Source organism: Rana temporaria, chromosome 12, assembly GCF_905171775.1.
Source record: "Rana temporaria chromosome 12, aRanTem1.1, whole genome shotgun sequence".
In the NCBI taxonomy this organism is placed as follows: Eukaryota; Metazoa; Chordata; class Amphibia; order Anura; family Ranidae; genus Rana; species Rana temporaria.
In genome coordinates this window covers 131,311,287-131,336,354 of record NC_053500.1, presented here as the reverse complement: position 1 = coordinate 131,336,354, position 25,068 = coordinate 131,311,287, and the positions used below count along the sequence as shown (strand labels likewise).

The 25,068-nt window shown below is 39.5% G+C and overlaps 1 protein-coding gene across 3 annotated transcripts in view; it reads left to right on the top strand.

Annotated features, from left to right (window-relative positions):
- CACNA1G (calcium voltage-gated channel subunit alpha1 G) overlaps nt 1-25,068 on the top strand; it is a 262,233-nt gene that overhangs the window by 203,832 nt on the left and 33,333 nt on the right. Inside the window, exons 18-27 of one of the 3 annotated variants that reach the window (XM_040330720.1) lie at nt 1,371-1,471; nt 1,603-1,726; nt 2,600-2,668; nt 3,940-4,124; nt 6,137-6,263; nt 7,025-7,150; nt 9,019-9,108; nt 13,742-13,934; nt 17,220-17,270; nt 23,716-23,867. In XM_040330720.1, the coding sequence (XP_040186654.1) occupies nt 1,371-1,471; nt 1,603-1,726; nt 2,600-2,668; nt 3,940-4,124; nt 6,137-6,263; nt 7,025-7,150; nt 9,019-9,108; nt 13,742-13,934; nt 17,220-17,270; nt 23,716-23,867 (1,218 nt within the window). Of the gene's footprint in view, nt 1-1,370; nt 1,472-1,602; nt 1,727-2,599; nt 2,669-3,939; nt 4,125-6,136; nt 6,264-7,024; nt 7,151-9,018; nt 9,109-13,741; nt 13,956-17,219; nt 17,271-23,715; nt 23,868-25,068 lie in introns of all 3 variants that reach the window. The other 2 variants (XM_040330722.1, XM_040330721.1) reach the window with 2 other exon arrangements.

Genomic DNA, 25,068 nt, shown 5'->3' with positions numbered 1-25,068 from the left:
GTCACAGTAAGAATACCATCAATTTTGCTGCAAGGCACAGGAAAAATATCTGTAGATCTGCCCTTTCCAGCCTATTCACCCCAAAGGAACCCTTGAATTAGTTTTAGCAGGGGTTCCCTGAGACCTTAAAAATATTTAATCAGGGATCAGTGGGAAGAATGTTCCTTACATTGGTCAGTGAGAAGAATGTTCCTTACATTGGTGGCCAGTGGGAAGAATGTCCCTTACATTGGTGGTCAATGGGAAGAATGTTCCTTACATTGGTGGTCAGTGGGAAGAATGTTCCTTACATTGGTGATCAGTGGGTAGAATGCCCCTTACATTGGTGATCAGTGGGAAAAATGCCCCTTTACATTGGTGATTAGTGGGAAGAATGTTCCTTACATTGGCGATCAGTGGGAAGAATGTCCCTTACATTGGTGATCAGTGGGAAGAATGCTCCTTACATTGGTGATCAGTGAGAAGAATGTTCCTTACATTGGTGATCAGTGAGAAGAATGTTCCTTACATTGGTGATCAGTGGGAAGAATGTTCCTTACATTCGTGATCAGTGGAAAGAATGTCCCTTACATTGGTGATCAGTGGGAAGAATGTTCCTTACATTGGTGATCAGTGGGAAGAATGTCCCTTACATTGGTGATCAGTGGGAAGAATGTTCCTTACATTGGTGATCAGTGAGAAGAATGTCCCTTACATTGGTGATCAGTGGGAAGAATGTTCCTTACATTGGTGATCAGTGGGAAGAATGTTCCTTACATTGGTGATCAGTGGGAAGAATGTTCCTTACATTGGTGATCAGTGGGAAGAATGTTCTTTACATTGGTGGTCAACGGGAAGAATGTCCCTTACATTGGTGATCAGTGGGAAGAATGCCCCTTACATTGGTGATCAGTGAGAAGAATGTTCCTTACATTGGTGATCAGTGGGAAGAATGCCCTTTACATTGGTGATCAGTGGGAAGAATGCTCATCATTACAGGCAACTAAAAAGAACATCGGTGTCATGCTGCTGCTCTTCCAAGTGGCGATGGACCCAGAACCATGCAGACGCCATCAGATGGGACTGGTAGGTCAATCAGCCACAGTTTAAGAAACCTCTAGCAACCCCTTTAGAAACCCTGGGCTTCCACAGAACCCTGGTTGGGAATGGCTGCTGTAGAGTAAAAAACGTCTGTTAGTTTCTATAAGTAATGTATAGCGTCGTGTGTACATAGGAAATCACATATTCACGCCTGGTGTGTTACCGCCTCTCCCAGCACTCCAGCATCCCCAATGCACCTGTGTAGTTCATGTTATTTCATAACGTTGAGTATTAATAAAAAAAGTAATGTGCCCCATCAAAGCTCTACTGTGTTTCATTTTATTTTTAAGAGCAAGACTGAAAGATTAAAGGCATGGATTACGGCTCATCTTCCATCTTGGTGTAAGGAGAGAGAAACCTGGTCCCTCTTCATATTCCCACCATACTCCAAGTACGTACAAAAGCCAGCATACAATATATAATGCAAACATAGAATGGAAGAGTAATTGTGTCTATCTGCATAAAGACTGAATGGTAGGCTCAGAATAGTAAGTATACATCTTGTTTCTTTTTTTCTTGCAGATTTCGAATGGTATGCAATAAAATCATATCTCACAAGATGTTTGATCATGTCGTATTAGTGATTATCTTTCTGAATTGCATCACTATTGCTATGGAGAGACCAAAAATAGAACCACAGAGTGCTGTAAGTAACTTTGGGTACAGTAATTCACACAGCTGCTTCGTATGACTATGTACACAAGTGATTGGATCTGCAGTCACTGTAATAATGAGTAATAAACCAAATTTTGGTCAGTCAAGTGCTGCTATTGCTATAATCTATGTGGTACAAGGTGCTGCTATTATATTTGCAATTCTATAATATATGAGCTAAAATCACAGAAAATTAAACTTATTAGTGTAGAAAAATACCAAATAACCCCCTACACCAGTTGTTCTCAACCTGGGGGTCGAATGATGATTTGCCAGGGGTCACTGAATCCTGGGCTGTTCCTGAAGCCCGCACTCCTTTCCCAGCCTTTTCGCTGCCACCCATCAGGGCTGTCCCAGGAGCTTGTGGCCGCCCAGCTGGGCTTGTCCTGGAATCCGCAGCCATCCACTCAGCCTCTTTGCAGCCGCCCACTCAGTTCACGGCATGGCTGGGGGGGCAGAGACTAGAGGTCAGCTGACTGGTGAGGAATGTGAAGTGGGAGGGGCTGGAGGAGACCCTATCTCCTGATTTCGGCTTAGGTGTCACTGCTACAAGACACCACAAAGCTGGAGACACTACCTGTGATTAGAGTTGCCATCAAAAGTCTCCACTACAGTTCTCAGATCAGCAGATGACCTTGATCAAGAGCAGGGCGCTCCAAACTGTGGCCCGAGGGCCAGATGTGGCCCTTTGCTAGCCTTTATCCAGCCCTTGCTCTCAAACAATGCAAAAACGCTGGCAAAAAAAACACTAAACATTAGCGTTTTTTATCCAGTGTTTTTTTTTTCTGCGGTTTTTGAGTGTCTAGTGTGCATGGAGCTAAAATATACTTTGAGCATAATCAATATTCTGTTACCTTCTTTTCAGGAAAGAATATTTTTGACACTATCCAACTACATATTTACATTGATTTTCTTGGCTGAGATGACAGTAAAGGTAAGAGAAAATTGAGAAAATGTCTATTTGTACATGGATATAGTTATAGCTAGATTATGAATTTGCAGGAGAGGCCATAGACAAGCGAGTAAAACTAAACTTGGAAATGAATAAAAGTAATGTATCACAACAATCTACTAAGAAAATGAGGGAAAAGGGAAGCACTCACAATGCCACATCCGTAAATTAGAGGAAAAACATAGAAGGCTACTTATGAAAGTAACCAATGGTCGGACTTTAAAGGCATGGAAACAATGGAGAAATTATAAAAAATATATTGTTTATTGAAAAAAGTACATAATATAATAACAGTGTTCAAGAGTTGAAAATCATATAAAATGATAGTTTGTACAGTAAGCACTTGTGCGTTACTGTACAAACTTTATCATTTTATATGATTTTTAACTCTTGAACACTGTTATTACATTATGTACTTTTTTCAATAAACAATATGTTTTTTCTCATTTCTCCATTGTTTCTATGCCTTTAAAGTCCGACCATTGGTTACTTTAATAAGTAACCTTCTATGTTAACAATCTACTAAACCTTACACGCTGTGACCAAACACTAGTAGAATTTTGTTACCGTAATTTTTGTTTTTGTTTATAAAATTTCCATTTGGTTTTTTAATAGTTAGTGGTGTAAAAACGATGGTCGTTTTGGACCGCAGTGATAAGAAATTTCAAAGGAGCAAGATAAAAAAAAAATCTAACTAATTTATAACCCCGTATGTTCAGGAAGGTTGATTCTAAGTGCTTTCCAGTGACATCTGACAAGTTAAAGAATGTACTGGGAATTTTTATACGAATATTCACTGGAAAATCAACTAGTGTAAGGCAGCTTAAAGTGATTGAAAAGGTTGCACGGGGCGCCTGCTGGGAGAACACTGATAATTGTTAGCAGCTATAGCCGTTGGCAATAATTGCATGCTGGAAATCCGACATGCTGGTTGTACCCAAGTCAATGGATCAACTCAGGTACATTGAGCCTGTCTGTAGATGGTCGGAATCTCTGCCGGCCGAGGTTCGAACCATCTATGGTTGGCTTAACACTAACCTTCCCTGTAACCTATGGTGTTGACCATATACCTTAAAGCCACCGTATGGAGACTTTGTGGTGCAGACCTGTACACCAGGGCTCAGTTTTTTTAACGGTAAGAGTTTTTGCCAATACCTGACTCAGTACAGTCCTGTATAACGTCCATGATCTGTGTTTGCCACCATCATTCATCCTCCTGCTTGGCCTTTACTATCTCATTACTTTCTTTACAGGTGGTAGCCCTTAATTTGTGCTTTGGTGGAAAGGCCTATCTGAGGAGTAGCTGGAATATCCTAGATGGAATGCTTGTATTAATTTCTGTCATTGATATCCTGGTGTCTATGGTCTCTGACAGTGGCACCAAGATTTTGGGCATGTTAAGAGTACTGAGACTCCTTCGAACTCTGAGACCACTTCGGTAAGTCAAACCATTTACATTCCATAAAATAACAATAGTTGTCTTGTCCTCATGCGTCCTGTGAAAATTTACATTTTGAAACTTTAATAATCGTTATGGAGAAGTTGGTCCTCTCTTTAATAAGTGGTGTATTACAGTGAAAGGCAGGAGCGTAGAAAGCATTGAGTCACGGTTTGGTTAGAAGGACATTCCTCCCGATTGCCTTGCTCTGAAGCTGAAGGCCTTCTCTATATGCTTGCCTATTAGTTTCTCGGCCAGTTACAGGGAGAGAAGTTAGTGGTGAATTATTTGAAATGTGAAAAAGACCCTCTTGTGAGATTTTAAAGGCAACCAAAAAAAAAGCATAAACACATATACTGTATATAAAACCACTTTTTATTCCAAAACTATAAAAAGACATAGCCTTGTTAAAGACACACATGGCCATATTTATTCCTAGATCCATTGTACACATCAATAAGCAGTTGATACTTTGACAATGTTACATTTCTTTTTGGAGGATTCGATGTTCAGCAGATAGTTTGCTTGGGCATCGCACAACCAATGTTGTAAATGGTTATGCATTTTGGTTTCCATCAAAATCCCATAACAGGGTCTTTTTCCCATTTCAAGTACAGAAATAGGTATGGTGGCAACCACTTCCCAGAACAGAATAATCAGACATTAGAAACAGTGGTGAATTGTTTGACGTTATCATAATAGCAGTTAGCTACACACAGCAATCACATTCCTGTTTAGTAAAGGTAAATCATGACTGGTTGTGTCCAGTATGTCAAGTCCAGATCTTCAAAAGCCAATGGACTTCTCACCAGACCTCTTTGCTGTTTTGTAGGTTCATATTCATTCCATTGTTGTTTCCAAGTCAGGCTCATTCTCCTTAAGAAGACAACTTAACTAAGTTCATTAAGGGTGCCCGATACTGGTTAAAAATAACCCTAAAACATTAATCGTTTTATCTCCAATTTCCTCTTGCAACAATTTTGTAGGGTGTTCAAATTAGACCCAGCTTAATCATAACTCTGTAGCGAACGTTGTCAGACACTCCTCTCTTCTTTCTCTGCAATACAAGTCTATGTGAGAACACTTGTGATGAGGGGTGTGGCTGTTACTCAGCACTGATGTGTGAGGACAGGAAGAAAAATAGATATCATAAAGTGGTTGTAAACCCTTACATACTGTATACCCAGTGAAGTGACTTAGTCAAATACGCCTACTTAAGTTGTACTTGTTTATCTTCTCTATATCCATTCAAAGTGGAGAATTTATAAAGGTTGCCCGAGCTATCAGAAAATAGGTCATAAATGATGACATGGACCATAAAGAGCCTAAGGCTTTAAGGCGATACCCTCTATTGATCTTTTTGTGCAGAATTCATCGTTTTTAGACTTTAACGGCTGTATGCTTGCGGGTCAGTGGCTGGAAAAATGCCAGTGGTTCTCGATTGTGGTCAGGGTCAGCACCACCTTAGGAAGCTGATCCCTTTCAAAACGCTGGCAGCACCCTTATATCTATCCCCAGAGGTCCACTATATACTTGAGTGTTAAACACACAAGAAATTATGACCAAGACCCAACTAAAATAGGATACAGGTCTTGGTGCAGATAAGTGAAAAAAAAACATTTCTATAAAAAGTTTGATTTCTTGAAAAATAAACATTGAGATATGGGAAATAATTTAAAAACAACAGTTCATGGTTGGGATTTACATACAATTTAATACCAATCTCCCTAAATACTCACTCCAAATAAATGTGCCTTATAATTTTTCTTTAAATTGAGCTAGCAAAGCTCCCAGGGACTAAGCATCTTAAATAGTCACGGTCGGTTTACAATCCCAATTTCAACTTTTGCATATCTTTGAATTTGCATCCAAATGATCTGCAATTTTGTTTTTCACAGCATGGAATGAACTCAAAGCCGTTAAGACTGGAAATTCACACATTGATTGGAAATGAAATAATAACTATAATTTAAAAGATGTAATAATGCATATGTATTTTTTTTTTTTTATAGGGTAATAAGTCGCGCCCAAGGGCTAAAACTTGTCGTTGAGACTCTTATGTCTTCTCTGAAACCTATTGGGAACATTGTGGTGATCTGCTGCGCGTTTTTCATTATATTTGGGATTCTCGGAGTTCAGGTAAGTTTTAAAGTGCTGTGGGCTTTCTGCGAACGCTAAATGCTAAAAGCCTAGACTTGTAAACAGGCCACATTGACTTAATGGAGTTGATTTACTAAAACTGGAGAGTGCAAAATCTGGTGAAGCTGTGCATGGTAGCCAATCAGTTCATAACTAAGGTAGACTAACTAATTAAGCTTTGACAAAAAAAAAAACTGGAAGCTGAGATGCACCAGATTTTGCATGCTCTAGTTTCAGTAAATCAACCCCGATGTGTCAAAAGAGGAGTCATGAGCCTATTACAGAGTAGGCCCCAAGGGTCCACACAAGATCTTCTGCTGTGTTTTTCTAGTGTGAGAGTAGGAAGCAGCCGCTGATTGGTTGGCATAGTTGTAGCTCTGCTCCTCCTGGCTTTTGCCTGCCAATAAATTGGTGCCATGAACAACCTACAGATAGAGAACCAAGTAAAGCGACTGTTGTGGTAATAACTTGCACACAATAGAACACTCCTGAAGCCACACCCGTAAAGATTACATTTGTAGAAAAAATGAAGAGTCCTAAATCGGACTTTGTAGGCAAGATGGAAGAGAGTATTTCACCAGAATTTAATTGAGTGTCCACTTTAAGGTAAACAATGCAATCCTCAATCAAAATAAGTCCTCAAAATATTGCACTTCCCTTTAAGTAGTCTTTATATTTGCATTGGTTTGACATAACTGATACATGAAAAAGAGCATTTTATATAAAGGAAGTCCTAGTCGTTATGTTTCTTTTCTTAATAGCTGTTTAAGGGGAAGTTCTTTTATTGTCTGGGAGAAGATACAAAAAATATTACAAATAAGTCAGACTGTCTAGAAGCAAGATACAAATGGGCTCGACACAAATACAACTTTGATAATCTTGGTCAGGTATGTAGAGGTCTATTTATCTATCTACAGTAACTATCTATCTACACTATATTGTAAAAAGTATTGGGGCGCCTGCCTTTACACTCACATGAACTTTAATGGCATCCCAGTCTTAGTCCGTAGGGTGCAATATTGAGTTTGCATACCCTTTGCAGCTATAACAGCTTCAACTCTTCTGGGAAGGCTGTCCACAAGGTTTAGGAGTGTCTATGGGAATGTTTGACCATTCTTCCAGAAGCGCATTTGTGAGGTCAGGCACTGATGTTGGACTAGAACAGTGGTTCTCAACCTTACTAGTGCCGTGACCCCTTAATAAAATTTCCCAAGTTGTGGGGACCCACTAACAGTAAAATTATTTTTGTAACGTGGGTTGTCAGCATCCAAGGCAAGACAAGTAATTTGCGCCCCTAACCCACGAACATTTAGCGCTCCCTGAGTCCTTTCCACTCATACAGTATTAAAAACCCTTATGGTACATTTTATGATGTACCACTCTTTTTTTTTCTAGCTCTCTCAGGAGATGGGGTCTCCTCCAGCCCCTCCCACTTCACATTCCTCACCAGTCAGCTGACCTCTAGTCTCTGCCCCCCCAGCCATGCCGTGATCTGAATGGGTGGCTGTAAAGAGGCTGAGTGGGCGGCTGCGGGCTCCAGAGACAGCCCATGTGGGCTTCCACAGGCTGCAGAGACAGACCAGGTGGTCTTCCACAGGCTGCAGAGACAGACCAGGTGGGCTTCCACAGGCTCCAACGACAGCCCGGGTGGGCTTCTACAGGCTCCAGGGACAGCCCTGCTGGGCAGCCGCAGAAAGGCTGGGAGAGTGGTACGGGCTTCAGGAACAGCCCAGGATTCGGTGACCCCTGGAAAATCTTCATTTGACCCCGTGGGGGTCCTGACCCCCAGGTTGAGAACCACTAGACTAGAAGGTCTGGCTTACAGTCTCCGCTCTAATTCACCCCAAAGGTGTTCTATCGGGTTGAGGTCAGGACTTTGTGCAGGCCAGTCAAGTTCCTCCACCCCAAACTTGCTCATCCATGTCTTTATAGACATTGCTTTGTGCACTGGTGTGGAACAGGAAGGGGCCATTACCAAACCGTTCCCACAAAGTTGGGAACATGAAATTGTCCAAAATACTTGGTATACTGGGGCCTTAGGAGTTCCCTTCACTGGAACTAAGGGGCCAAGCCCAACCCCTGAAAAACAGCCCCACACCATAACCCCCCTCTACCAAATGCTTTGGACTTGAGCACAAAGCAAGGTCCATAAAGACATGGATGAGCTAGTTTGGGGTGGAGGAACTTGATTGGCCTGCACAGAGTTTTGACTTCAACCCGATGGAACACCTTTGGGATGAATTAGAGGGGAGACTGCGAGCCAGGCCTTCTCGTCCATATCAGTGCCTGACCTCACCAATGTGCTTCTAGAAGAATGGTCAAAAATCCATATAGACACACTCCTAAACCTTGTGGACAGCCTTCCCAGAAGAGTTGAAGCTGTTATAGCGCCAAAGGGTGGGCCAACTCAATATTGAACCCTACAGACTAAGACTGGGATGCCATTAAAGGTCATGTGCGTGTAAAGGCAGACGTCCCAATACTTTTGGCAATATAGTATATCTATCTACAGCATCTATCTATCTATCTATCTATCTATCTATCTATCTATCTATCGATCTATCTATCTACTGTATCTATCTACTGTATCTATCTATCTGTCTACATCTGTGTGTCTGTATGTCTGTCTGTTTCTCTATATTTCTGTCTATCTTATTAAACATTTTACGTAATTCATTGCAACCAGATGATTACATTCTGTTCTCCTGAAACGGGAGCAGTCCTCAAGTCAGTGTGTATGTTTGTATTTCCACAGGCGCTCATGTCGTTGTTTGTTCTGGCATCCAAAGATGGATGGGTAGACATCATGTATGATGGGTTGGACGCTGTCGGAGTTGATCAGCAGGTACATGGTGTATGAGGTCTAAAAAACAAAAACATGAAAATCTTAGTACATGTGTTGCTCTGATGTACCGTATATAATTGAAATGAATAATACAGAATGAAAAAGCAATTTTACATTAATGTAATAGCCAATAAAGTCCATTGCCTCCAAGGGTATACTTTCAAATTCTTCTCTGTCCCTCTATCGTAAACAGCAGTTGACAGTGAACAACACTGAGTTAAAAAGATGGCCTTGTTGAAATAAAATTTAGCAATGATGTCCAGCAACCAACTGATTATCAGCTTTAGTTCGTTGTTTTTTGGCAAATGATTGGTTGTTTTGGGTTACTGTACACCATTGCTTTTTCAATTGTCTTTTTAAAGAATAATTCCGGGTGTGTACAGTATATTTTTACAGCATCGTTATATTGGTCAAGCTTTGACCAATGTAACTACAGTATATATATATATAAACCATACTTGTGGGATCCCTACAGAAGCTGGAAATTGCGTTATTAGACACTTCTACTCAAGTGGTCTTCACAAGCTTCTGGGTCCTATGCCGAGCAGCTGCCGTGCTGCCGTGTTGCAACCAAGGTCACCCACTTGGAGGCACCATTCAGAGATTACTTTTCTTTCATTTAATGAATGCAAAGCATTTTCTGATATTAGGAGGTGGACAAGCGGGGTGGTGGCGTTTTTGCCCTCCACCTCGTGCAATCAGAGAATGCTTTGCATTCATCAAGAAAATGCAAAGCATTCTCTGAATGGCGCCTGTGCCCAGTGGCAAACTCCCATGTTCAAAATGTATGAGGGCAGCCACTTGGCAAGGGACCCAAGAGCTAGTGGAGATCACTGGAGTAGGAGTATCTACTACAGTGATTTCCAGCTTCGAGAGGGATGTCAAAGGTATGTGAAAGCATAGTTACAATTGTCCAAGCTGCACCAATGTAACTACAGTATGTACAAATACCCATACCTGGAGAACATGGTCCATTTTTGATGAATGATCAGTGGGTTATAGTTAACACCTAACACCAAGTTGAAATTGTTTATTCTTGGGCAATATGGGCCATCCAATGCTTGTCCATTAATAATGCTTGTAGGTTTCTGGTCATGGAAGCCAACTAACCATGTGGTGTGAATGACAGCTTAATTGGTCACACAAGAGCCATATAGATGCGCCAATAAGGCCCCCATTTGATCACAACTTTAGATAGAGCTGTCCCAAATCTGAGCAGATAACAGTTGGGTTTAAAAAATGGCAGCAGCCTTTATGCAGGCCAGTTTTTGGTAAAATCTAGAAATACTTTTTCTTAGCTTATACTTGGCTCATACTGTTAATTGGCTATGTTTAGGACAACCAGTCATGCAAGAATCTGAATAATAAATTCTCAGTTATTGTAATTTTGCACTTTCCTTACTTGCAACGTAATTTGAGGCATAATTATTATGCTTTGTTTAATACAATTACAACAATTCATATTTATTTTTGTTTCAATTATTTCTAACAATATAAATATATATATATATAACATACATACATAAATATATATAGTGCTATTTTGCCTAATTGTATGTGTGCACTCTGTAATATAATTATAATTTGTTATCATGTCTATTCTGTTTTAAGATATTGCTTCTATATAATAAGCAGTACATTATATACTGTACAACATTTTAGGTAGCCGATTTACATCTAGACAATTAATTATTTCCTTATATTGTACACGGGAATATGTGTTTAAATATTTTTATAAATAGGTAAATGAAAATGATAATTTTATTATATGAATTAGATATAAAGTCCTCTGCCAGTTGTTCTCTCAGTATATATCTATTTTTATAAAGTTGAATTGATAAATAGATAAATAAAAGACCATTTTATTATATGAATTGGATATAAAGTACCCTACCAGTGCAGTATTTATCATTTCTTTTTTTAAATCTTGAATTAATAAATAGATAAATAAAACTGATCATTTTATTACCGGTATTTGAATTGAATATAAAGTCCACTACCAGTGGTTCTTTTAGTATTTATCTCTTTTTTAAATCTTGAATTAATAAATAGATAAATAAAAATGATCAGTATTTATCTTTTTTTTATTTAAACCTGAATTAATAAATGGATAAATAAAACTGATAATTTTATTATTTGAATTGGATATAAAGTCCCCTGCCAGTGTTTATTTCAGTATTTATCTATTTTATCTATTTTTTAAATATTGAATTAATAAATAGATGAATAAAACTGATAATTTTATTATATGAATTGGATATATATTCCCCTACAAGTGGTTTTCTCAGCATATAGCTATATTATTAATCTTGAATTGACAAATAGATAAATAAAACTGATCATTTTATTATATGAATTGGATATAAAGTCCCCTACCAGTGATTCTCTTAGTATATGTCTATTTTTTTTTTTTATATATATTTTTTCTTGCCTTCTTGTATGTGGCAAATGACCATTTGCCCATGCTTCCTGTAGAAGGCCTTGCCCTTCCAGATTGGAGTATAGCACCGACATTTTTCTACACCATATTTGCTTTCAATGTCAGTGTACTAGCTAAGTTTTAAAAAAACAAAAACCTTTAATCAAGACCACGGTCAATTATCTACAGAGCTTTGCTATCGGGCACTGTGGCACACCTCCAGAATTTAAGAAACTACATTGGCAGGGCAGCAGCAGTCAGATGTCCTCCGATCATCCGTGACACTCAAGCTAAAGTATCAGCTTCAAAAAAAAGAAAGAATAAATAAGAAATGATATACATAAGTAACACTGCACAGTTTTTTCATATATAAGGCAGAATATTCAGATTCTTGCATAGTCTTGAGTGTGACTCGTTCCTTTGAAGTCAACCTAAACCTTTTTTTTATATTAGATTTGATGCTGATAGGCTAAATCACCTACTGGCTCTTTTATGTACATGCATATGCAAGATTTCCTTCCCTAGTTACTGCTCTTGACATTTCTCACTCTAGGGCAGCCATTCTCAACAAGTGTTCTATAGATCCTTAGGATTCATTGTGGTTGCTAGAGGTTTCTTGTGCTTTGACCGATTGACATCCTATCTCCCATTGATATCTCATCACATAGTACCATATAGTTCTAAGGGCAATGCTACTTGGCAGAGCCAGTCTCTTGATACCAATGAACTGTCTAGTAGGGGTAGCATTCTTGCAACCACAAGAAGAAGAAGAATTTACCCCCCGAACTACCAATGTAGGAGGTATTTTTACCAGTGACCGCCAATTAATTGTTTTTTGCAGGATTCCCTGGGACCCAGCTATTGTAAGGGTTCCTCTATGGTAAAATGGTTGAGAAAGGCTGCTCTAGAGTCTCAGTGCTCTCAAAATATAAAAATATAAAAAATAAAAGAGTAATAAGAATAAGAATAAGAATAATAGAAAGAGTGGGACCTGCTTGTTATAGCCACGGTGGGTGTGTGGATCTGGAGATCGAAAATCTATTCACAAGATTTACCAAAGTATGGGTGATTAAGATGAAAAAGTATTGTATCTCTTGGTCAGCTCTGATTACTGTTTTTCCCACAATTGTCTGTGCAAAATTTACTTAAAGTGGAAGTAAACCCTCCTACCGTTTTCAGCCAAGGAAGCTGCCATCTTGACCTCTGTTTTGTCATCAGCCGCCATAATGCTGCACATGTGATCAGTTATGAACCAGCCATTGGAAGGTTGTACAGTTTGGCTGCGAGCACATCCACTCTGACAGTTACATTTCCAACATGTGCTGGAAATTTAACTGTTTTTTGAAACTGTTAAATCTATGGGTTTACTTCTGCTTTAAATAATAATAAAAAAAAGATGGGTTTTATAGACAGGCCACCCAATTCAATCAAACTTACCTTCCTTGCCATCTCCCACTGAACTGTTTGTTGGAACCATGAGTCTAAACCCTGTGTAAGCTCCATGTCAGAGCTTTAACAGGGTTAATTACCTTCTTTCCTCCTTCAAGTAACAGTGCTCAGGCTTACCGATTGGCCACTTAAGCCCAAACACTATATCCTGGAAGGAAGAGGTGAAGGTCACATGCTCCCCCATACCCAGAAGCACTGTGTATTTCCAGGCGGGCCATTGGAGGGACAGTTGGCACTCAGGTAAATGTGAAATGGCAATATCCTTTATTGAAATGACATGAAACGGCTGTAAAACAAGCCAGCGTGTTTCGGCCATCAGGCTGATGACCCATTAACCATTACTAAGGCCTAAAAGACGAAACGCATTGACTGTTTTACAGCTGTTTCACGTGATTTCAATAAAGGATATTGCCATTTGACGTTTATCCGAGTCTCGGCTGTCCCTCCAGTGGTTCACAGTACACAGAGACATCAGCAGCCTTTCAGTTTGAGCACTGGGTGGAGCTGAGAATTGAAGGAAGGTAGCAGCACCACTACAGCTGTTTGCATATTTCCAGGTGAGAGAACTACAATAAAGTATCAGCAGTTAGGGCTGGACTGCCAAGAATATCTGTCACTTTTCCCTGAATAGGCAATTAAACCTGCCAGCGACTACCCAGAATTAAGATATCAGGACTGACCATTTAAGAGTAGCTGGCCAGGGTCAACGCATGACAATACGCCCTTCCTCTCCTATGTAATGCCAATAATGTCTATTCTTTTCAGCCAGTCATGAATTACAACCCCTGGATGTTGCTTTACTTCATATCCTTCCTGCTGATTGTGGCTTTCTTTGTCCTGAACATGTTTGTGGGGGTTGTGGTGGAGAATTTTCACAAATGCCGGCAACACCAAGAGGAAGAGGAGGCCAAGAGACGTGAAGAGAAGAGGCTGCGCAGGATGGAGAAAAAGAGAAGGAGTAAGGAGAGAGAAATGGCCGGTCGGTAGTCTTTAAAAACAATTCTCTGGGTGCTGCTTGACCTAAGACAGGCACGCACTAGCCAGCTAAGGTGGCCGCTTACTAGAAGCATGGATACTGTAGACTACCTGTGCATGGATAGGTAGTATTCTAGCTGGTTGTCAGGGGAAAGATAGAGCAATCCCTTGCAGTAACCAAGGGGCCTCCTTTTTATTATTTTAAATTCTCTTTCTGATAAATGGTTCTTCGAAAGCCTGTGTTGTAAATAAATGTTCTTCTTTGGCACTTTTCTAGGCCATTACAAAACTTTGAAGGCCTTAGTTGGCCCCTAGTAGACTTTCTAAAATAAAGTTTCCCATGATACCTTCCACCCTGCTCCTTTAAACTCATACATGGTGATCTTTGCTGAAGGAGAAGATCAGAGTCACCAGACCAAAAGAACAGTTTATTCAGAAAAGTTTAAAGCCTAGCACCAACCAAAACGTTTTATTTTAAATACAGTTTCAAGCAGATAAATACATTTTTGTGAGAACTGTTTTACCTACAAACAATTTGTATTTCTGTACATCTTCTATACAACATGTCCCAAGATTTATCCAGTCGTGCCAGACAGCAAAACAAATTTGGTGACCTCATACAAAAGAAAAAATCTGCGCCAGCTGGAAAACACCCCATATTGACTTCAATGCAAAATCACATCCCATTGACTTTAATGCAAAAACCACATAATTACATTTCGTTTTCCGTTTTTTTCAGTGCTATTGTGCCAAAAAAAAATTCAAATGTGCCGTCCACATTCCTTAGTAATCACAGCGCAGATTCCTCAGTGCTCCGGAAGAGTGATGCTAGGTGGGTTCTTCTTTTGGGAGGGCTGTAAACAAACAACAACAAACACCCCCCCCAGCGCATGGTAGCAATGGAACAGAACCCCCCCACGGGCGGTCCAGCACTTACCCGCACATGTGGCGGGGCTGAGGTGTCCTCTCCTGTAGTGGGTGCAGTGGCTCCGGTGTCCATTCCTTCAGCTTTCTCTGCCATGTGTCTCCTCTTCTGCCAAAGCTTTAGGCATCCAATAGGATTTCCTGATGCTTTGGCCAATAGGGAAACAGGTCTCACAGACCGGCCCCCTGATTGGTGAGGAGGAACTTTAGTGTGACAATAGAAAAAATTAATTCGCTTATCATCACACAACTGGGTGGGCTTGGAGCGCAATGCTCTGCGCTCCGAGCTGACCCTTTTTTGAAGCCTATTATCACTACGGAATGTGGACAACCTTTTTTTTTTGGCACTATAGTACTTGTGGACCCACTGGTTATATGAACAGATAGATTCCAGGAAGTAAATGCTACATGAATCATTTGCCTTTACTCAAGATGGCCAAGGCCAGAAATGTTAGGGGGTGTTTTTCATAGTGATTTCTCAACAAAAAAATAGAGACATGGATGGATAAGGGAGTTTGCCTAAATAGTATTTATGGTTTGTGGTGCTTAGTTGCAGTGACAATCCACTTTAAGGGAGCAGGGTGCACAGGATAGCATGTGATCTTATATAACAATTGCTCAGATTTAAAAATGACCAGTCCGGGGGCAGAACGCGAACCTTCAAAAAATGTATTTCATTGGAACTCTGCCGTTTTTGGCTACTCATACCTTAAAAAATATGTAATAATTTATAACAGGCTTATAATATGCTTCAGCTTTTGGTGAACCATTTTTTCCAGCTGAGTGAATTAAAATAAAAAAAAGATACTGCGAGGGATTGCCGATTTAACACAACTAAACATGTAAGAATCTTTCTCCTTTTCAAATCAATGAATCTTGCAAATGCTACCATAGTATGCATCCGATAGTAAAACATGCTTTCTACTAATTAAAAACTTAACATATTCAGAAACGAACCACCAGCATTTAACGACCAGACATGAACATGTTATACTATTGTGCATGTAAAAATTCAGTAAGCATGATGCATATTAGTCAATAGAGCTGAAAATATTAAAGAGTTAAGGCCTTGGCATGCACGTTAAAATTGGAACCAAAAAGGTGGATATTTTACAGAAAACTTTTTTTTTATTATTATTTTTGCAAACTTTTGCTGAGTTACTTTAAGTGGTCTTCAGCATTTTTCAAGAGGTCTGAATTGGCAGATGTCGGGCCTATACAGTAAATTGGAGGAAAGTGTTTTGACTGACCTGAGCAACCATCAAGAACATAAGAAAATAAGATTATAAAATAAAAATCAATCTTCTGATGGGTTGCAATTGTCAGCTTTTGCTTCCTCCATTTTGTTTTCTACTTCATATACCATCTAAATCTGTAGGAAGAAAAACGTGCTAAAGTTGCTGTTTGTTATTGCTTGCAAACTTTGTTATATTACATTTATATTATTTCCAGCATGGCGGTTAACTTTACACACCAGGCTGTCAGTGGGTGCTCCCAGTGAGATGATGGAGGGGGTCAAAGGGAGCAAAGTCATTGACTGAAAACTATGTCTGCAGTAACTTCTCTCTGCAACTGTGACATATTTCATGGTTTGGGGTGTCCAAAGATAATTTCACAAAGCTCCGATGCTAGGTGTCAAGAGGCCTAATTAAAACTCCATAAAAAGATTACATTAACCTAAACAAAAATGGTAAAAAAACGGGTGAAGAAGTTAATTAGCACTACAGTTTTTTTTATTTTAAACTTTTTTTTTTAATATTTTTTTTAGATTTTTAGATTTTTTTATTTATTTTCTTGTGTCAAGCACAATGCAAGTTTATATCCTTTTTTTATTACTAAAACTGCTTCTGAGTCCATCTTGTTTGAGCAAAAGACTTTATCAAACAAAATAAAAAAAGATAGTGACATGACTTACATTTTTCACTGCAAATAATATTAATATTATATATATATATATATATATATATATATATATATATATATATATATATATATATATATATATATATAAAATTAACTCCTTCAACGTTTGATATATTGCTTTTGAAGTTAAAAGCATGGAACCTAGTTACTCCTTGAGCCAGTTTATCTTTAAATTTTTTCCCCTTTTTTTTTATTTTTACAGCATTTATTTAAAAAAAAAAGAAAAATTATAAAAAATTATTAAAAAAACATAAGATTCATTCAGATGGTATCAATTTGTTTTGATGACCTCTTGAAATGAAATTTCTTACTGGAAATCTATTTTGCTGGCAAAAAAAAAAAAAATGATCAGAGGATCAGAAGGTAAAGAAGAGGGTGTGTTTCCCATGGTGTAGTCATTAACAGAATTTCATTCTTTTAGATCTAATGCTGGATGATTTATTGTTGGAGCACTCAGCCAGTCCAACGCAAGGTACTGGCAGATCTGGTGTATTGTCCCAGCACGGTGATGGTGTCATGTGACTAATTGCTGTCTGATGTCAGAAGTCCACTAAACAGTGTGACGTCTTGTTTGTTGATTTCATTTGGCTCATACATCCCATCTTGATGTAAACAAAACAAGAATATATGATTCATTGTAAAGATATCTCAGAGGAAGGGCTTATGTGTTGCTTCCAAAATAAGTGTTTTGTAAAGGTTTGGGTTTACTTTGTTTTGTACAATTGTTAGCACTGGTTTGAGTGAATATTGATACCCAGTTGAGGCCAAAAAGGTGGCAAGTGATTAAACATGCCTTGTGTTCTGGGCAGATTTACATTTAAAAAAAGGGTCAACCTACTTTTCCAATGCCGATAAAGAAATATTAAGTTCACCCTTATCCCGAACCTAACCATTTAGACTAAACCTTAGAGTAACCTCTAAACGTAACGCTTAAACCTAAAGTTTATTTATAGGCTAAAATGTTTATATTATTATTTTTAGATTCAGTAAAGAAGGGTTAAAACCCATGCCGGTTTATATTTTACTCTCCGTGTCCCTTTGGGGAGATTTCCCTTTACTTGCCTTGAAGGCACAACATGAAGAGATAACCTCTCCAAAGTGAGGGGAATTCCCTCTTAGACGGTTATCATCGGAAAAGGTGTCCACATTGGTAGATTTACCCTCACCACCTTGCTCCAGTAACAACTGTAACATTTTTGGATTTCCCAGGCTTTCTGTCATGATGACAATGGCCACTGGGACATACCGAGAGAGTGGATCTCTGCAGTTGGAAGGCAGACAGCAATAAGTTCAAACTCCTCTCCACTCTATCATAAACTTTAAAAAATATTGGGCTTTAGATACACTTAAACCCAACATCTAACCCTTAGTCCTCGAAAAAATGGTATTCCAGTTACTGGTAAACACTAGTTAAACCGCTTGACAGATTGTTATATCTCTGGACAACTCTATTGGGGAGATCCCTGGGCGATGTTCTCGGGTCTACACACCAGCTCTGGCCATTACGATGGTTCTTACCATCCCTGCTGGAATTTATATTATGGAAAATGTACAAGAAAGACCTGGACACACAAAGGTGGATGGGGACAACCAAAACTTCCAGGTGGACGACAACAGATTATGTAAAAGGGACTTCATTGTTGGAATATTCAAGATATATTTATATATGTATCTATATAGATCTATATAGATATAGACCTACATATATCTACAGATCTACACATATATATATATATATATATATATATATATATATATATATATATATATATATATATATATAGACATACATACACAGTATGTAAATAAAGCCAGGAGCTAACTCAGCCCGCTAGGCTCCACCCCTGACTAAAATACTTCCTTTTGGTGGACTGAACCTTCAGAGCTAAACCCTAAAACAGATCTTAACCTATAAACATAACCCCTAAACATAATATTATAACTACAAGAATAATTCTATTACATGGATAATACCAACCATAGTCCACCCGTGAGGAAAAATATTTTCCAAGAGACCACAGTGAAAAATCCTTGCTGACTTCCTTATGAAAATGCTAGATGCCTGTCTGGCCCAGAGCCTGATATAGAGTCCATGGGGCCTTTTAAAATAATTTAAACTTATAAATAAAAATGTAATGAATTCCCAGCTTACCAGTCCTTTGTGGCAACTCTTTGAGGGTTTCTCCCTTTTATATTTACTTTGTGCTCCTTACTTTGTGGCTACACTCACTCTCCACTGTATCTTTGGAAGAAGCCTTGGTTGTCACCCAGGTTGAACGTTTAACATGTCTGCCTTTGTTCATTCACATTACATGGTGGATTGATGAGACAATTGTTTACAAAGGAGATATAATATTGTTTTTGCAGTCTTTTTGGCTCACTGAAAGTGTCATGGACAATGCATTTCTGGCACAATCCACAGGTATTTCCTGCACAACTGAAAATGTTCTCAGCCTGAAAAATGCAGCCACTACATCCAAAAGACTGCTAAGTTGCATATTCGAGTTTATATTCCTTTTAATAACAGACCCCACATGTACACTTTGCAATGGTGTTGCTTTCCTGGCAATTGAGAGTGCATTCCTGGCAATGGTGGGTGCATTCCTGGCAATGGTGGGTGCATTCCTGACAATGGCGGGTGCATTCCCGGCAATGGTGAAGCTACATTTATGACAATGGTGGATCTTCAGATGGGCACTTGTGAGGTTGCAGATGGGCACTGACCCTTATTTTGCTTCACATTTCGTTATTAAGAAAAAATTATTTTCCTGAAACTTCGCTCTTAAAGTGAAGGCGTGTATTATACGCCAATAAATACAGTATATCCAAATAATACGCCCAAGCTCATCTCTTCACCCCACACAGCCACAAAGGCAAGAGTATTCTTGTTGGGCCGTGTATTAGTGCTCAGAGGAACACACTTAGACCGAATTTTAATGGTTCAAAGAATGTCAGGCAAAATAGTCGGCCCTCACGCATGTTCACTTCATTAAATCTGGCCCTCTTTGAAAAAAGTTTGGACACCCCTGATATATATACAAACACTCCCATAGACACACTCTTAAACCTTGTGGACAGCCTTCCCAGAAGAGTTGAAGCTGTTATAGCTGCAAAGGGTGGGCCAACTCAATATTGAACCCTACGCACTAAGACTGGGATGCCATTAATGTTCATGTGCGTGTAAAGGCAGGCGAAATTGATTGCCCTGTTTTCTATTCTCTGGGATTTCATTGGGGAAGTCTTCCCACCCATTGTTGCAATTATTGAATTTTTTCATTGGCTTGTGTGAAAATATTCACAGAGGTCTGGCGATACAATATTTCTGTGTCATGTATTTTTCTCAAGAAATATCTGGAACCTGTTTTACAGGAATGGGCCTGGACCAGAGTCTCTCTACTGTCTAGAATTGCTTTTTATATCACAGCCAAGGATGAAATGTGCTACTGAATGCTCTGTTTGTGCCTCGTGCTCTTGGTTGAGTCACAGTTCATGCAGTTTGTAAATGCTTCCGTTATGAAAGTATCTATAGAAGGCAGGCCAGGGGAGCATCTAGTGGAAAGGTGTAGAGGGGGGAAGCAGCAATTCTGTCACTACCATCAAAAGGTTTCTTCTCCAAACCTTTAGCTTCACGTTTTCTTATCCAATGGGTTGTTTTAGATTTACAACATTAAAAAGGTACCAAAGACATATTTCAAAATCAAGTTTTATATGATTGGCCATAAATGTAGGATGCGAGACAAGCAAATACCATGCTAGCCAAACAAAATGTCTTACATCCTAGGATAGAAACATAATATACATGGGCTGCTAAGGAATAGATGGTGAAATCATAATATACAGTAGACCTTGTTATATTAATCTAGTCATGTAGAAGAATAGAAGCGTGAAGATAACTAGATGTGAGGGGAATAGAGTACAGAGAAACACAACAGGGGGGTATGGGGTGGTGGAAGAAGAAAATGAGGGAAGGATTGAGCTACTTGTAGTCAATCAATGGTGTCCAAAACCTTTAGCTTCTCTTTTTGAGAAGACTGATGTGGGAGCATGTTGTCCACACCATGATCCAATGTTGAAGAAAACTTAGTGAGGAAGTATAAAAGCTTCCATTGTTGATCTCCGTTTGACAATTTTGTTTTAGTGACTGACATGCCAATTCAATGGCATTGGTTTTTTAAGTCATTGACTTTGGGGGGGGGGGGGTGATGAACAAAGAAAATGAGAAAAGGATTGAGTTACTTGTAGCCAGTCAATAGTGTCCAAAACCTTTAGCTTCTCTTTTTGACAAGAGCGATGTGAGCAGCATGTTGTCCACATCATGATCCAATGTTGAAGGAAACTTAGTGAGGAAGTATAGAAGGTTCCATTGTTGATCTCCATTTGACAATATTGTTTTAGTGACTGACATGCCAATCCAATGGCTTTTGGTATTTGAAGTCATTGACTTTGGGGTTGGTGGAAAAAGAAAATGAGGGAAGCATTGAGTTATGCCGCATACACACGATCGGTTAAACCGATGAGAATGGTCTAATGGACCGTTTTCATCGGTCAAAACCGATCGTGTGTGGGCCCCATCGGTAATTTAACCATCGGTTAAAAAAAAGCCAACTTGTTTTAAATTTAACCAATGGATTCCTAACCGATGGGAAAAAAACGATCGTTAGTAGGCACAACCATCAGTTAAAAATCCACGCATGCTCAGAATCAAGTCGACGCATGCTTGGAAGCATTGAACTTCGTTTTTTTCAGCACGTCGTTGTGTTTTACATCACCGCGTTCTGACACGATCGTTTTTTTAACCGATGGTGTGTAGGCGCGACGGACCATCAGTCAGCTTCATCGGTTAACCGATGAAAACGGTCCATCGGTTCGTTCTCATCGGATGGACTGATCGTGTGTACGCGGCATTACTCGTAGCCAGTCAATGGTGTCCAAAACCTTTAGCTTCTCTTTTTGAGAAGCGTGATATGGGCAGCATGTTGTCCACACCATGATCCAAAGTTGAAGGAAACTCAGTGAGGAGAGGAAGTATAGAAGGTTCCATTGTTGATCTCCATTTGACAATACTGTTCTACTGACTGACATGCCAATCCAATGGCTTTGGTATTTTAAGTTATTGACTTTGCTAGAGACAGCCAGGCAGTTTTAATTTTCAGGAGCAGGTCAGCAACACCATACCCTGTATTTTTTACCAGTAGAGGTTTATTTTAAAGTGTATGTGAATCCAAAAGTTTTTTTGTTTGTGTTTTTTTAAGTTTTGGATGGAATTTGGATGGAATCTGAAGAGTAAAAGCGTTTTTTCCCTTCTATCCAGAGCTCCATTGGACTGATTTAACTTCACTTTCTGTCCTGGTGACACTAGTTTCACCGGACATGAAGGGAAGGTTATTCTCCAACAGCAGCATGGACTATATAGATTAGGGTTAGAACCCCTATCAGAGTATTTATTGCCATCTGTGTCCCTGTTGCAGATTGTCTTCCATTTTTTTATCTTCTAAAAATATTGTAATCGGGACATCGTTGAGGAAAAATTTCTCTTTTGCCCTGTACACACGATCGGTTCATCTGATGAAAACGAACCAATGGATTTTTTCATCAGATATCCGATGAAGCTGACTTTCATCAGTCTTGCCTACACACCATCGGTTAAAAATCCGATTGTGTCCAACGCGGTGATGTAAAACACAACGACGTGCTGAGAAAAATGAAGTTCAATGCTTCCGAGCATGCGTCGACTTGATTCTGAGCCTGCGTGGATTTTTGACCGATGGATTTCCCCACAGACGATCGTTTTTTTCTATAGTTTTTTTAACCATACGAAAATTTTAAAACAGGTTCTATTTTTTTTCACCGATGGGAAAAAAACTGATAAGGCCGACACACGATCGGTTCGTCCGATGAAAACAGTCCATCGGTCCGTTTTCATCAGACGAACTGATCGCGTGTACAGGGCATAACAGATTAATTCCAGCAGAGGTTACATCCCTTTTATACTCTATTGAAACTAAAAAATAAAAAATAAAAAGTTTCGGCTGGACATACACTTTAAGACACAGACAGCAAGTTCCTCCTGTGAATTCCTCCCCATGATGAACTCACAGCTGCTGCCTGCCTATGTTGCAGAGGCTCCTCCCCAAGGTCAGTGCAGCCAACCCCAAACCGTAAAAAGCAGCAGAATAAAGAGGAAATTGACAGGAGAACTTCAGAATAAGGAGGAAATTGCCAGAGGAACTTCCCAAATCTGGATCAACAGAGCTGCAAAAGTAGGCATCAGTTGTTATAGATTTTAGACTCAACAGATACATTTTGTATTCACATCATACTAGCTGTTTATTGTGTTTTTTGGCTGGAATGCCTCAACCAACTCACCCCATTATCACTTTCAGTATTGATATCCCACAGTGCACAATGTATTCTGTACTTTTCATTCTGTTCTTTGCATTCTCATCCTTTCTTCAACAAGTCCTTCCATAGGATGTTCGTAAGTTTTGTTTGGGGCGCACACTTCCGTTGAAGTTATCTCTGTACGCATTGTTTTGTTATTCGTAAAGTGAAATCTGGACATCTCATATGTATTTTTTGTGTATATATTTCTCCATAAAAATGTAAATGTGTTGACGTAAGTTATAAAAGTTCTAAGTTTGTGTACAATTTTGAAAAGTTGCAAACATAAGTTTTTTTTTTTTTTCATGGTAGTTGAATTCCAAGGAGTTAACATTGACTGTGATGTTTTTTGCATTTATTTTGCCCTTTTGCATTATTTTATGCATTACTTATATAGAGCATGGCAAAAGCAAGTGCATGGGGGTGCATGCATGATTGGGAAAGCAACCTGTGCCTATATTGATAATATTTATACATGCATAGATTCATTAGCTTACGTACTTGTCAACAGCCTAATCCTTTTGTTGTGCCTATAGAAGCCCAATGTAAACCTTACTATTCGGAGTACTCGCACCCCCGTCTCTTTATACATCAAATGTGTACAAGTCACTATTTGGATCTCTTCATTACGGGGGTGATTGGACTCAATGTTATAACTATGGCGATGGAGCATTACCAACAACCAAGGGTAAGTTGATTTTATAGAATGCATCTATGCATTGAGGTTGGTTTGTCAAAGAAATAGTCCCAAAGAAGCAAAGCTAGACAGAGGAACTAGGGGGGGGGGGAATTGGAGGGCTATGAAAGAGTTAAGGCATGTTAGGGCTTGAGACTTACCTCTAGTAGAAGGTAGTTAGCTGGAGTGGGAAGAGCTACAGGGCCAGCTGTGCAGGATTGGACTAGGGACAGCAATTCCACAAGCAGGGCTCCAGGGAATAGTTTGTATAGAAGGGGCACATCAGTTGGTTGGAATGAAGCCCTCTGGTGTTTTGGTGGCTTTAGCAGTCCCCTTATGTCCCTTTTTCCATGGGATTCTTGAACAGAAGAGCTGGGGGAGGAATGGGAGGGCTAGGAAAGAGTTAAGGCATGTTAGGGCTTGAGGCTTACCTCTAGTGTTGAAGGCGGTTAGATGTGGTAGGGAACAGCTTCAGGAACAGTTTTGAAGGGTTGAACTGGGGATGACAATTCCATAAGCCCCTGTGGAGCTGTAAAGCTTGACTAATTTAATTGTCAGACAACTAGGCCAGTAGGGGTCTTTGACTCCTGCTAAATCACCAGGGGCATTTTTTCTGTTTAGGGGGCACATTGGTTGGTTGGCATGGAGTCTAATGTTTTGGTGGCTTTAGTGGTCCCCTTATGCCCCTGTTTCCAGGGATTATTTGTTTGTACTTATGCCCTGTACACACGATCGGCCATTCCGATGAAAACGGTCTGATGGATTTTTTCATCAGTTATCCGATGAAGCTGACTGATGGTCAGTCGTGCCTACACACCATCGGTTAAAAAACCGATCGTGTCAGAACGCGGTCACGTAAACTACGTACGACGACACTATAAAGAGGAAGTTCAAATCCAATGGCTCCACCCTTGGGGCTGCTTTTGCTGATTACCGTGTTACCGTGTGTTAATAAAAGTTTGGTTACAGCCGATTCGCGCTTTTCTGTCTGTTACAGCGTGATGAATGTGCTAGCTCCATAACGAACGCTTGTTTTACCAGAACGAGCGCTCCCATCCCCTAATTTAGTCTGAGAATGCGTGGATTTTTAACCGATGGACGTGCCTACAGACGATCGGTTTTTATCTATCGGTTAGGTATCCAAGGAAGTTCCATTTTTTTTAACCGATGGATAAATAACTGATGGGGCTCACAAACAATCGGTTTGGTCTGA